Source organism: Apiospora phragmitis (assembly GCF_038363925.1).
Source record: "Apiospora phragmitis strain CBS 135458 chromosome Unknown utg000006l:1.0-5683423.0:1.0-5690449.0, whole genome shotgun sequence".
NCBI classification, from domain to species: domain Eukaryota; kingdom Fungi; phylum Ascomycota; class Sordariomycetes; order Amphisphaeriales; family Apiosporaceae; genus Apiospora; species Apiospora phragmitis.
This window is the reverse complement of record NW_027117404.1, coordinates 4,345,775-4,359,375: the sequence shown is the minus strand read 5'-3', so window position 1 is coordinate 4,359,375 and position 13,601 is coordinate 4,345,775. Positions and strand designations below refer to the sequence as shown.

The 13,601-nt window shown below is 45.1% G+C and overlaps 4 protein-coding genes across 4 annotated transcripts; 2 read left to right on the top strand and 2 right to left on the bottom strand.

Moving 5' to 3' along the window:
- Positions 1-1,105: 1,105 nt before the first annotated feature.
- On the top strand, positions 1,106-1,642 carry PG994_006555 (uncharacterized protein; the record flags this gene model as incomplete). The annotated part of the gene is made up of 3 exons (XM_066857964.1): positions 1,106-1,233; positions 1,301-1,363; positions 1,507-1,642. 3 exons carry the CDS (start codon positions 1,106-1,108, stop codon positions 1,640-1,642), a joined length of 327 nt encoding a protein of 108 aa, XP_066717233.1.
- Positions 1,643-1,948: 306 nt separating this feature from the next.
- PG994_006554 (uncharacterized protein) lies at positions 1,949-6,207 on the bottom strand (the record flags this gene model as incomplete). Its single annotated transcript, XM_066857963.1, has 5 exons — positions 1,949-2,042; positions 2,105-2,877; positions 3,139-3,726; positions 3,847-4,782; positions 4,858-6,207. The coding sequence occupies 5 exons, from the start codon at positions 6,205-6,207 to the stop codon at positions 1,949-1,951; spliced, it is 3,741 nt and encodes a 1,246-aa protein (XP_066717232.1).
- A 999-nt stretch (positions 6,208-7,206) lies between these two features.
- On the bottom strand, positions 7,207-7,529 carry PG994_006553 (uncharacterized protein; the record flags this gene model as incomplete). The annotated part of the gene is made up of 2 exons (XM_066857962.1): positions 7,207-7,476; positions 7,515-7,529. The coding sequence occupies 2 exons, from the start codon at positions 7,527-7,529 to the stop codon at positions 7,207-7,209; spliced, it is 285 nt and encodes a 94-aa protein (XP_066717231.1).
- Positions 7,530-8,472: 943 nt separating this feature from the next.
- On the top strand, positions 8,473-9,238 carry PG994_006552 (uncharacterized protein; the record flags this gene model as incomplete). Its single annotated transcript, XM_066857961.1, has 2 exons — positions 8,473-9,017; positions 9,091-9,238. Coding segments are annotated over 2 exons (693 nt in total), but the record flags the coding sequence as incomplete, so codon positions are not given.
- Between the last annotated feature and the right edge of the window lie 4,363 nt (positions 9,239-13,601).

The following is a 13,601-nucleotide window of genomic DNA, read 5'->3' as shown; positions in this document are numbered from 1 at the left end:
ATATTTGAATAGAAAAACATAAAGAGGTGTCCAATGCGACTTGACTTATGCGTACGTTCATGGAAACCCGATGAGAGTCTGCGTGTAAGCCAAGCTATCATCAGCAAAGACCAATCCTATGCTGGCGCGTCAAATGGTCAAGTTTGTATCGCGAGCAATTAACCTCATCCATAGTCTGGCTAATCTGAACTCTGCTGTCCGATTCTCGGCATAGTAAGCCTATACAAGACCCGATGACTCGAGGTGACTTGCTGACGGCTCGTGATGGGTGAATCGGATGGCAGCAGAGGATGTGTTGCATGTTTAGCCACCCACGAACGCGTAAGTTTTGTACGGCTCTGACACAGTCCGAAACTTACGCAGTCATCCAGAGTCCCACGAAGATAGGGCTTAGTCTTTGACGGTGTGCTACCCGACTAGAGTCGAATATCCCACATATATTCTGTCTTTAAGGACGCACAGAGGTTCGGATGCATGTCTGCGTATGAAATGAAAATGACTAGGTGAGGTTCCATGAATCACTGCCTACAATCGAGGTGGGGATTCCTTTTTGGCATACGGCCGAGAAGTGATTGCTGCGGCTCATGGTAGCACTGACCTATCCCTATGGCGGAAGTTTGCGCTAGTACTTGCGACCTGTCTCAAACAGCACACCGATTATGCAAGACATATTACATCAGTAGAGGAGCTTTGCGAAATAGCAGCTTTGAATGGGTTTGAATCCTCGCGGGATTGCAATAGAAACTGCTCATCTTTACTTGGCGGCGGCCAGTATGGTATGACGATAGTCAACACAGGAATCCTTTCGCCTGTGTAATCTCCGCCCTTCAAATCATCCCATTTCTGCCCGAGCAACAATGGTAGAGCAAACATCACTGCTTAGCCTCATCGTGTATAATCTACTGTGAGGAGGACTTCGATTAGACCGGGGGTATTGTAGATGGAGAGCCTCTGAGACGAGTATAAAATGGCCCAAGTCATCGCTCTCTGTAGAGGGTTTCCTACAAGTCCTCAAAACACTATCGAACACTCGCCCAGATATCAACCACTCCGTCTACACCAGAATCTACAGCAGACAACAGTACCTAAGCCAAACAATCTCAAAATGCAATTCTTTAACCTCGCTATCACTGCCGCGGCTATTGCTGCTTCCGTCGTGGGCGCTATGCCATCTTCAGGTCGACATGCCGAGGCCGAGAGCCTCGGGAAAGGAAGGAGGTACCAGGCACTGGGGTAGGTACTTCCTTCATGTGACCGGTTGCCACGGTATTGCACGTTAGCTAACGCTATGATGCCACAGGTATGCAACGGCTTCAGTTGCAACTACATGGCGCAGAATTTGCCATGTTCGGATGGAAGTAGCGTATGTGTTTACCCTGTGTCCATTACTATTATCATATTACAGTGACCACTTACTAACAAGGGGAACATTTGCAGTGCGTAAGAGACACCTAAACTTGTCTAGTTTTATGTTTGAAGCTTCACCGTGGCTACAAATTGTGGCAGAGAAGACTCCCATCCCAGTACTTTGCTAACCAATGTGCGTGACCAGGCCAAGAGCAGAGGCGGCGGCGATGGCGAGCGCTGCGACGTTTACAACTTTGGAAGTGGGAAGGCCTACGTGATCTGCCCTGGCCACTAGAGCTGACGGAGCCTAGGGGATGGGTACACATACGTGGCCTTTGTCCGGTGGCCGCTTGATCGGGAATCCCAGATTAGCTTGTTTCCGCACCCTCATTGTCGCTCGTTACTTTCTAGATAGGCCTAGGCACTAAGCACTGAATATTAACTTTGTCTCCTCTAAGGGGGTTGGCCCGTCTACTAAATCTGGATCTACATCATATAGTACCGAATCAAAACAAACGCTATGCTAATATGGATTATATGATACGCCCCCCTGCTCCACGGGGCTATACTGCCCACCTCCCGCACCGTGGTATACCGTGACCTACTCCCGCAAGCGCTTGTCCCGCCCCGCACTCCCTCCTTCCACATCCTCCGTGATGGACTCCTCTTCCCCCACAACGAAGATCCCGAACCGCCTGAAGCCATTTTCGCTTTCGCCACCCATCGCCCGACCCTCCAAATCGGGACGAGGCCCCACCCGATCCAGAATCTCGGCTTCTGGCCGCCCTCCTCCCCAGCCACCGCCGCCGCCCCAGCGCAGCCGCGATCTCCGCCCGGGTGCGCCACTCCGCGTCGGCCGGCAGCTTCTCCAGCACATTGCCGCCGGCCACGAGGGCGGCCACGGACGCGATGCTGGTCGGCGCCCGCGGCAGCACAGTCGGTCTGGCGCATGCAGAGCCAGGCCACGCCGAGGAGCGCGAGCGCGGCGCCCAGCAGCGCCTCGAGCGCGCGCGTCGACGCCGCGTCCTGCATGACCCGCCGGCGACCCGTCGCATTCGTGGCGCGCGCCACGTACCGGGTCTGCGCGTCGCTGGCGTTGGTGGGCGCGGAGGAGGCGGAGAAGGCCGCGGGCGCGAGCGTGACGTTGGACCAGGCGGCGGGCAGGCGCTGCTGCGCCAGGGCTTGCGTCATGATGACGCCGTGCTGGAAGCGGATGGCGTCGATGACCTTCTCGTCGGCGGCGGGGTCGCCGAGGTCCGAGATGGGCAGCGCGTACCGGGACGAGACCAGCAGGCCGAAGAACTGGTCGAGCAGCTGCGGGTCCGTCTGGATGTTGGCCAGCTTGCCATATATGCCCACGGTGGACGAGTAGTAGTCCGCGCTGGCGTCCATCGTCGAGTCGCGCGCCGTGTCTTCCCGGGGCCGTGGGGCTTTCCCGGGCGAAGTGTCGATCCGGAGGTCGGGCCCTAGGAACGTGACATCGACGTCGACCCGCTCAAAGGTGAGATTGCAGCCCAGGGAAGAAATGTGCTGCACGATAGGTTTGGCGGAATAATCGATTTTCCCCCAGGAATATAGCAGATCGCTGCAGCCTACAACCGAGGCCGTCTCCTGCATGTCGCCAGAAATTAGTATTGCCAGTAGAGTACCCACAAGGGAAAAAAAGGGGGGGGACGTCGGAGCTCAGCCAGCTATGGCCAAGCTGCCAAAAACAACTGCTGGAGTCGTTCTATGGCTACTTTTACTGGGAAAGAGGCTTTGGTAACAGCAAATAAGCAGGAGATAACATACTGTTTTGTATCCTTTACCAATGTATGTGGCATTGGGGTAAGTCGTGAATACTATGTTGTGTTTTCCATATTCAAGAGAGTTGGCAGGGATGCATTCTTCTTCCCCTTCGATAAAAACCCCCAGGGGATTATAGACTTCGTCCTCGATTGTGTAATTGAGAGTAAGGTTGAGGCGGTGTTTGGAAAGGTCGTAGTGGCGACAGTCCAGCCGGCTTCGCACTGCTGGAACCACAGCTTCGACGGAAACTGTCGACAAGTTGAACGTCGAGTTCGACTCCGTGGCTACGGCATCTGGTATCAACTGGGGGAAAGCCAGACCCTCGTGCGTGAAGCTGGGGTAGGAGAGATTGCTGTCGAGAATCAACGAGGAGACGGCGTTTCCGTCGGGCTGCATGCCAAAGGGAAGGCGATTAAACGACTGGTTGGCTCGTAATGTGATCGAGGTAGTACTGGGGATGGCGAGCGCCTGGAACAGGGAGCCGGAGAATATTGTGAAGAAGGAAGAGACCAACAGCATCGTCGTTGTTGCGAGTGCCCCTATATTTCCCGACCTGGCTTCTTTGTAGATGGTGCGAGGAATTGACATGTCCTATCCAATTGTACAGTCAGTTTGTGTCATGTTAGAGTAACAGTTTTGAGTGATTCCAAATAATCAAGGTTGTTATCACCAAAGGGAGGGTTAAGATGAAAACCAGAAGTAGTTACTAACCAGATGATCGAGTCTCATAAACGCGTCAGTTCTAACCGTCCTTTTGAGCAACATGTATGGCGCCAGGGATCGAAGTTGGAAATCCATAGAGGAGAAAGTCATCGCCATCAGACCAAAAGTGAGTGCCGGCAATGTCGTCCACAGGTAGTGTATGTAAGTATCATTTCCGACGTCACCCAAGCCATCCTCCCTGTTGGACTTTTGCAATAAGATCTCGAGCGCGATGATGAGTCCGATCAGTATCAAGCATAAGGTCAGTCGAGTGGCAGGGTGAAGAATGCTTGGGTGTAGGTTGCGTCGGGCTCGGACCAGTGGTGGTGGGTGACCTGGATCTTGAGACGCGTCCTCAGCGGACTGCTGTTGGTCAAGGATGGCAAACTCCGCCTGGCCTGTCGCGGGATTCTGGACGACCGTGGATTGATAGTGGCGACGATCCAGCGTCCGTGCAAGGGACTTTTGATCCACGGCGCCGATATCGCGCAGTCTGGTTTGCAGATCGGGGCTATGGAGAATGAGCGATGCCATGTCCGGGATGTTGCTCAGGTTTCGTGGAAGGATGCCTTGCTTCGGGACGGTGAACAGCAGAATGGCCGAGAGAACCAAGCAAACGGCGGTCAGGCCAGCCATCAACTGAGCAGACCAGCTGCGCACCAAAAGCCGGTCTGCCATGAAGACTGCAGTTCCTGTGATGTCGATCGAAGCAGGCTCCATAAGGGACTGCTTAGCCACAATCGCGGCAAATTGGCGATAATAGCTTTCCGCAAACTGCTTCAGGAAGCCTGGATCGAGCATATCCGACACCTGCGCAGTAGTGTTAGACCCAAGTTGGCTGTCTATAGCAACGCCAAAGTATTCATCCACATCCACCGCAACGGTTGATATATTCGTACTGTGCCCCCAAACGGAAGTGGAAGATCCCTCCAGTTCATTATCGTACTATAAAATAGGGAGTTAGTCTCCATCGTCTGAGAACAATGGGAGCTGCAGAGGAGTCAACCTCAAGGTCCTTACCGCTGCGAAATGAGCGTCCATAATTGCCCAGGGACGAATGGAATCCAGGGTCCTGTTTGAGCCATCAGAAGCCAGCTCCACGCTCAGTGTCTGGGTGTCATTTCGGACAACATCAACACGATTTATAGTATAAGTAGGTACACAGAGCATCTGGGAACTCTGGGATATGCCTCCCACCAAAGGGTGGGTTTTAACTTGACCTGTGTAATCAGTCGTATTCTTGGAATAGTCCATTGTGTAGGTGAACTTCCCGAACATGAGGAGCACTCTAGCTCCTTCGTCATCATTTGTGCCGTCACATTGAGTTCTGGCAAATCTACCGAAAACGCAGCTGGAGAAGTTCCCACTATACCCAGGACAGATTGGACCCCCAAGCCGCAAAAGCTTGATATTGCAGCCAGGGGATGTAACGGTGAGTTTCATTTCGGCACCTGGGTAGTGAGGATCTGTTGGTCGAGCTCCTATCAGACCAACGTCAGCCGGAACGCAATCTAGGCCATTTGTGAGACCATCGACGGTGGCTTTCGTCTCGGCAGAGTTGGGCAGGTTCGTCAGGACAGACTGGAAAGCGTAGTCTTTGGACATTCCATCGGGATAGGTGAGGTTCTGTCCGATCAGCCCTTTCATGACGAAATAGGACAGCGATCCCGTCTTGGATAGCCGGGCGCTGTTATTCGAGAAGGTGTCTTGCGCTATCATCGGATAATCATCCACGTGAACTCCCGTCCATGAGAGAGTGATCAAGCCGGTGGAAATGACGATCAGGATCTTCATCAGGACCGACACGGCGCAAGTGATGGAGACTGTCCAGTCCTTATTGCGAAGAGCCTTGAAAACGACAAACAGCGGGAACCCAGACACGTAGTCCAGCAGCAGTGTCCGTTTGGCGTCCACGGAAGGTTGCATCAGTCGCCGCCACGGTGCGACTAGCTTGCTCTGGTACTCGGCTCGTCCCCAAAGGGCCGACACCAAGGTGAGGAAGGCGATTGGGCCGTACGTCCACAGGTAGTGTTGGTCGGGTTGGCTGGTGGCGATGCCGTCAAATGACTTGTTCGATATAGCCAGAAGGGCCTCTATTGCCGCAATGATGGCGGCAAAGATCCCAATGAAGCCCACGATGACAAAACGCCGGAGGTAGCTGGGCCGCCATGGTAGCGGTGGGGTGGTAAAGGTCTTCTCGGCGTCCTCGGCCTCAAATGCTGCTTGGAACGGCCGATGCCCGGACTGAGGAGGCTGGACTTGCACTGCTTCATATGGATGGTACCCGGGCCTTTGGTATGAACGTATGGTGGACTCTGTCGACCCCGATGCCGCTGGTACCTGCCCGGACCGGCCTGCGTCGGCCTCCATTGTCGCATGAAATCCAGTTTTCGGTCACGCTGTTCATGTGATATGAATATATGAGTTTCAATTTAGGGAGTCGCGCTTGATTTCGGGGTCTTTCTTGTCCCATTAATTATTAGTGGATAGTGTTGCGCGAGCTGGGAGTTAAAAGCTTAAGTAGATAAATAATTTCAGACGGCGATGGAAGAGAAATTTTTATTGAAACGCTTGAGCTGCAGTCGGCTCTAGATGCCTGCACATTTTCAGGTCCGAATGCAAGTTAATTGGCTCGGGTGGCTTCTATTACAGTATAACCTTAGCATGTTGGGTTTGAAAACAACACATGGGAGGGGCTGGATAAGCACTAGTCCGACTGCAGGAATTCATGGACTAAATGGAGGAACCCTTGGACTATCCAGTGGCTACCCCCAGAACTAACCCATCATGTTAGCCGCCAGTGCCGTCTTCTGCGCCGCCTGCGCCACCTTCAGCACGTGTTTGATCAGCCAAATCAGGAGATCCTCCAAATACCGAGTCAACTCTTCTGTGAGACTGCACCGAGATACGTCATATGGTCGAGTAACTACCTATGTAGCATGCTTGTGGGCTTCGGTTGGTTGGATCATGTCCTGGTGCCATAAATAACCATCGGTTGGTCTCCGGTCTTATTAGGCAAAGCAGACAAGCGGGGTTGCCCGGACCCTTGTGATGAGCCCCGGCATCGTGCTACAGATATTATATTGCGGCGCGTATTCTCCCATTGAGATACAAGGGCACAGCAGGACCTACTGTGGATCATTGTCTGGGCAGAAGTGGATCGCACGTTGGCGCGGGTACCCAGCAGGGCAGCGGATAATCGTGCAGATCATCTACACCGTGGCCGGTCCCATATGACAACTACGCGATTCAAATGTGATGACATTAGCACCATGTCTGTATAGTGTATCGACTACCATTGACCAAGGGCGTTCTGTAGCCTGTGATCAAGCCTCTTGGGTCAGATCAGAGCTTCTTGCTCGCACGTCATTACGAGCCGGCGATCTTCGAATCCCAGGTCCGCTGGTGCAACGTCACTCTCCCGGCGCCGCCCAAAGACGTCTTACGCTCCAGCATTATGCGATCGTTGACCCGGCCACGGGGCTTTGGGGAATATACCAACCAGTGGCTGAGGGTGGCGCCCAGGGTCACGTTGCGGGAGTTTTGAAGAGGGAGAAGGTCCTTGCCCTCGGGGAATTGCTTCCGATCGCACTGAATGTTATCAGCCTGAAATGATACTAGTTGGATCTTCTGAGATGCCTGGAATGTTGGAGATTGGAACTGCCTGACCTAATAACAAAAGGAAAATCCATTGCTGTGATCAACTTCTATAGCTAGAGAAGTATCTAACTTCAGATGTACTTATTAAGATTGATTTGTTTCCCGAAACACTGTTCTTAAGTTAGATGTATTATCTTTGCTGCCATCAGTCTCTGGTGGGCCACGTCCACCGCCGACGCCCGCTGAACAAGAAACACAAGATTGATGGATAGGAGAAAAAAAAAGGAATTGACAAGAGTGGGATTCGAACCCACGCCAGTTTCCTGACTACGATGCTCGTTAATTCGCATGAATTTCCTGAACGTAGCGCCTTAGACCGCTCGGCCATCTTGCCCTATTTTTTTCTCGTAGAATTTGATAACAAGCTTTACCATGTCGCCGCTGATATTACTTAGGTGGGTGTCGTAGGAGGAAACTAATATTGAGCAACCTTCTTTCTCCTGGAGACACAAAGGGGCGCAATCTATAATTCAAGGTTACGTTAAAACTACAGCACATATTAGACCAATAGTTATCATTAAGATAGTCCCGCTAAATAAAGTAGAGTTCAAGATACAACCCAAACCGTGTGGTTCCCATGGGTCTATAAAAGCTTAATAGTAACATCTAGTATAACGGAGAATACTCTCCCTGACTTTCTCCAATGGCGGTGACTTGGATATATGAACAGCTTTGAAGTTATATTATTTAACCTTCACACTCGCTGTGCTCGCCACCGCCATTACCACTCTCCTTTTATCAGCAGCTGTATGAAGCCTCGCCGCACCCACGACATATCGTGTGTTATCAATGCGATCAATGTGAGCAAAAGGTCAACATGGCTGAATTTCTCCATATGCTCGTCGGCTATCTTTGGCCGAGCCCACCCCTCCCAAGGAACCAGCCCGGCAAAAGGACACCACTCCCTGAACGCCACCCCGTCCCGCCAGCAGAACCAAGATATCCGTAAACCGAGCAGCACTAAATCGAAAAAAGGCTTCACGTGGGCACGAAGTGTCCCAGCAAATTGCGCCACCACTTCAGCGCTTCTCCATCCGAACACCAGGATCCGAAGAGCTCGCACAGCAAGTCGAGATACATCTGGCTCCGTATGCAGAGGGCAAATTCAAGCTGGTCTGCGGCGGTCGATTCACCATAGGCCCCAGAGCCGGCCAACCTTGCGTCGCCAAGACCTTCAAGGCGCGCCATGGATCCTTTGACGAGCAGCTGGCGGGGGAGTACCGAGTCATCCGTTGCGCCCAGGCCCTTGTTGAGGCCTGGAACAACGCCGGGGTCGTCCAGCAGCCGGTATGCGTCTTAGCCCCCCAGGTCATGACCAGCGACGATGGCACGAAGGAACGGCGCATGGTCGAGCCCTTCATCCCCGGTTACCGAAAGCACAACAATAACAATGGCTACGTCATGCCCTCCTTCGACCCGTGGAACGAGGTGATGCAGGCCGTGAGTCACTTCTCTTACCACATAAGTGATGGCGCCCGTCTGCTGTGCGACGTCCAAGGTGGCCCCGCCAAGAACGTATAGTAAGTTTCCTGTCACCCCATTTCGTCTTCGCGGATTTGCCGCTCTAGGTAACTTTGCTAAAGTTCGTCTTAGTGTGCTTACCGATCCGGCCGTCCATTCCGATGGCAACCACTATGGCGAAACAGATCTCGGAAAGCCCGGTATGCAGAGATTCTTTGCAACTCATCGTTGCAACAAGTTCTGCAGGTCTGATTGGAAGAAGCCAGTCCCCGTCTCGAAGGTCCCAACCCCGGAAGACCAGGCCAAAAGAGCGCGTTGGAAGGCACACCCACGGCGTTAGGAGGGGTCTTTGTTGAATGGGCTCTCGTACGTACGGTGGTTCCGGTTTTAATCGGGGTTTAATCGTTCTATTCTGTTATTCATGTCTATCTCTTATACTAGCTGCGAGGGGCATCGTATACCCCTCTTATTAAAACAGAAAAGGGGTTCGTACGCGTAGGCACGTAGCACTTCTTTTAGAGTAATATAGAAAACCTCAGTTCCTACTGTTCTAACACTGGCAACTTTTTATTTTAACGATAGACTTGGCCAGCTCCTCCTGTTAGGACGAGTCTTCCCGTCGTAAGGGTCTCGTACGGATGGGTTACGCTAATCCGGTATTCGGTACCTGCCTGAGCCGTATAGGTAATACTGTACCTTCTTAATATTATTTTTATTAAGTGGCAGGTTCTTTTAATTAGTTATTCTAGTTATTCGATAATAGTAACGAGAATAGGGAAAAATTATCGTACGTTAACGCGTATTCTTTCCCGTTATAAATTAAAAAAAACGTTCTAGAAGTAATAATAGTGGCAGGTGCACGCGCTCGTATACCGAATTACGTTACACCTTATTAAGGACTAGTAAAAGCAGTCCGATAAATAAATATTTCGTCGTACGCAAATAACTCGTACAGTTTAGATCCCTCTTTCACTTACTCGCATAACTATTATCCTTCCCTCTCTTTTTCTTAAAGTATTATACGAAAATAAAACGTATATATATATACGAATTTATAAGTATAGTCGTAAAAAAAAGTAGGTATTCGTATAATATTTAATTAATAAGTTTTTAATTTTTTTAATATATTTATCGCGGGTATTATTAATAAGAATTAATATTAAGTAACTTTATTAACTAGTTCGTAAAGGAATCGATCCGTAATATTTACGCTTTATATTAACGTACGTTATATCTTATTTTCCGTCTTAAATTTTTAATATTTATTAACTTTACACGATAAAATAATAAAGTTCGCCTTTATAATTTATTAAGCCGCGATATCGAGATTTATATACTCGTAAACGATAACATATGCCGTTTATTCGCTTATATTATTTATTACGAGGGCTATTTTTATATAATTCTTATCTAGTTACGCGGTAATATTAATAACGTTTATAATACTCGATACGCCTAGTTTTATATTCCGTTCCGTAAATAATATCTTTTCGAAAGATATTAAGATAGCGTTTACGCCTCGTATATTTAAGCTTCGTATAATAAGGATTATTCGTATTATAATTTATGATTCGTAAACCTCGATCTCGATAATAACGAAAATAAAGGTAGTATTTAAATTAAAATAATAATTATATAATAATAAGTTAATAATAAATATAATAAATAGTTTTTATATATATATAGTAATATTTTTATATAATTAATACTTAATAAATAAAATATATTAATAACGATTATAAAAAAAGATTAATAAAAGAAATTTATTTTTTTTCGATATTTCTTTATTCTTTTTTTACTCGTTATATAGGTCTAGCCTCTCTATATACACTTTTATATATACGGTGAAGCTGTTTATTAAAACTATTTACTCGAGGGCTTTATTTAGGGATACTTTAGTAAAGGCGTTTACCGGGTTATCCTTATTATTAATATGGTAGATTTCCGAAATCTCCCTTTTTTGTATAATTTTTAAAGGGATATAATATTAATTATGAGTTTTTTTTCGTTTATTATACATAGTTTAATTAAATAATTATAAAAAAACTTTAAATTTATATAAAAAGTTATTAATATATCTTAAAACCTTAAAGTTTATACGATTCTTTTAAGCGTAATACTTAATACGATACTATTATTTATATTAAAGATCGTGTCGTATAATTTATTAATTAATACGCTTTATATAACCCTTTTATATTTCGTTAAGCTTTAATAAATAATATTATTTTAAATCTCGAACTAGTTTTTCGTATAATTTATTCTTTAATTTAATAAAATTAAGTATTTAAATTAAGAGCTTAAGTCCTCGTTATTCATAAATAAGCCGTTAATAAAAATCTATATCTTTATATAATAAAAGTTAAACGGAATATATTTTAAGCCTCGTGTCGGGTTTTAAATTTATTAATTAATACGCTTGTTTAAGCTCTTAATATCCTTATTTTTTAAAGTTTATATTTAAGCGGCGACGAATAGGTTATACGCTACTTTTAATTAATAAATAAACGTTAGGTATACTCTTTTTATATATTAAAGAACGTATTATTAATCTTTATTAATAGTTTTTAAATTAATAAACTTTAATTAATTAACTTATTCTTTTCATTTAAAATAAATATCGTACGATCTTAATCGAATTTTACCTCCGTTAAACTCGATCGGCGTGTTTTTAATTAAGATACTTTTCTGCTTTATAAGGAATTATTCTTTTACCAGCTTTTCTTCCTCTTTTTTAAAAAAAAGGGTTATAACTATTAGAACAGCTAGATGTCTATATTATTTTAAAAGGGGGTGTTACGTACTTACGCGTACGAACCCCTTTCCTATTTTATTAAGAGGGGTATACGATACCTCTCGTAGTTCGTATTAAAAATAAAAATAAATAATAAAATATAATAATATAACCTCGATTAAACCTAGAATTCATACGTATATGCGAAAGCTTATTTAATATTAATTAATAATTACCCGTGGCGATTATAAATTAAATAAAAGTAAAGAAACGGTTTTACGCCTTTACCGATATAAAGGCGACCGTGCTAAGGAGCCTTAAGAATTTCCGCCCGTTAGAAATTCGGAGGAAGAGCCGAACTAAATTAACCGTACGAGGAGGAACCCCTTTTCCGAGTATATATTATAAGGAAGAGACTAGGTTTTAAATTATACGCGAAACTAGTTAAGTTATATATTATTATTATTAATAGTACGCCGTAGGCTAAAGGCTTTCGGTATATTTACTTAGTTTTTTATATAATAAACCGTGCCGAAGCTAGATTAAAAATATACGCTATTTATATCGTAAAATTTACTTTACGTGCTCGACGTTATTATGCTAGTTCTTACTTACTAGCCTAATAACCCTTACTTTAGGGTTTAAAGAGATTATTTAGGTTTAAATAATCCCCCGATCTCTATTACTAATTTATATAGCGATAATCGACCGGTTTATAAAAGCTACTTTACGATAACCTTCGCCGTATCTTTTTTTATAATAAGCGTTATTAGATCGCGACGAGTTCGTAGCGAACTAGGTGTTAATTATCTTACTAGCTGTTTTTATTTTCCCTCGAAGTCTTTATAATATAGAATTAGGTGTTTAATTATCTCTCGTCTTTTACCGTAATTATATAGCGGCGTCGGGACGCCTAGGACACGGTAAGTAAATAAGAACGACCTAAGTCTTATCCTTTTAATACGGGTCTGTATTAAGACCGAAGCTTCGTGTTTAAATATATTATCGTAACGATGGCACGCTCTTTAATCTAGCGGCGATTTTACGGTTAGCTCGCGGCGGCCTCGCGTAAAAGTAACGGCGTGGAATTATTTTTATTCTTATTTTTTTAAACGTTTATTTAACCGTTTAATTATTTAATTATTATTTAATTAACGTTAATTAAGCGTTATTTAATTATAAAGTTATAGGGGCTTTAATAATAACTTTTTAAAGTTTTCTTTATTTTTTCCTCTTTACGTTATATTCTTTGTTAATAATTTCTACCGTTTTTATATAAACGCCGCGTAAGAGTTATAGCTTCCCGGTAATTTCTATTCGTATCTCGAAGCTAGCCGCCTTTGTATTTAAATAAAAATTAAAGGGGGGAACTACCGCTTTAATCTCTAAATAATATTAAGGGGTCGCCTTATATACCCTTATTACGGTTTAGAGATAAGAGTTCTAAGCTATTATAAAATTACGGGCTAGCTTTTTTTTTATATCGGCTATTTTGTGCTAAACCGACGCTCTATATACGAGTACGCTACGTATTATTTTTGTATAAAGCTCTTTCGTTTTTCGTACCGAATATCCTTACGTTAATATTACGAGCCTAGTAAGAGTTAATATTTAAGTTATTATTTTCGTTTTAATTTTTAAAATATAATCTTTTTATTATAGTTTCCGATAAAATTATACGCTAAAGAATCTCGTAAAGGTTACCGGCGATATAATAATATTTTTAAAGCGTACTTATAATATATAAACTTTTCGCGTTTTAATAAAATAAATAAGCTTATTTTTTTTAAGTTTAAACTCTATCCTTTTCGTATATACTTAACGGTTATAAGTTTTTTAAGTTCTTTTTAAGTTTTAATAATTCGTAACGTAATCCGGTTTTATAATAATAAGATTTATATTATTTATA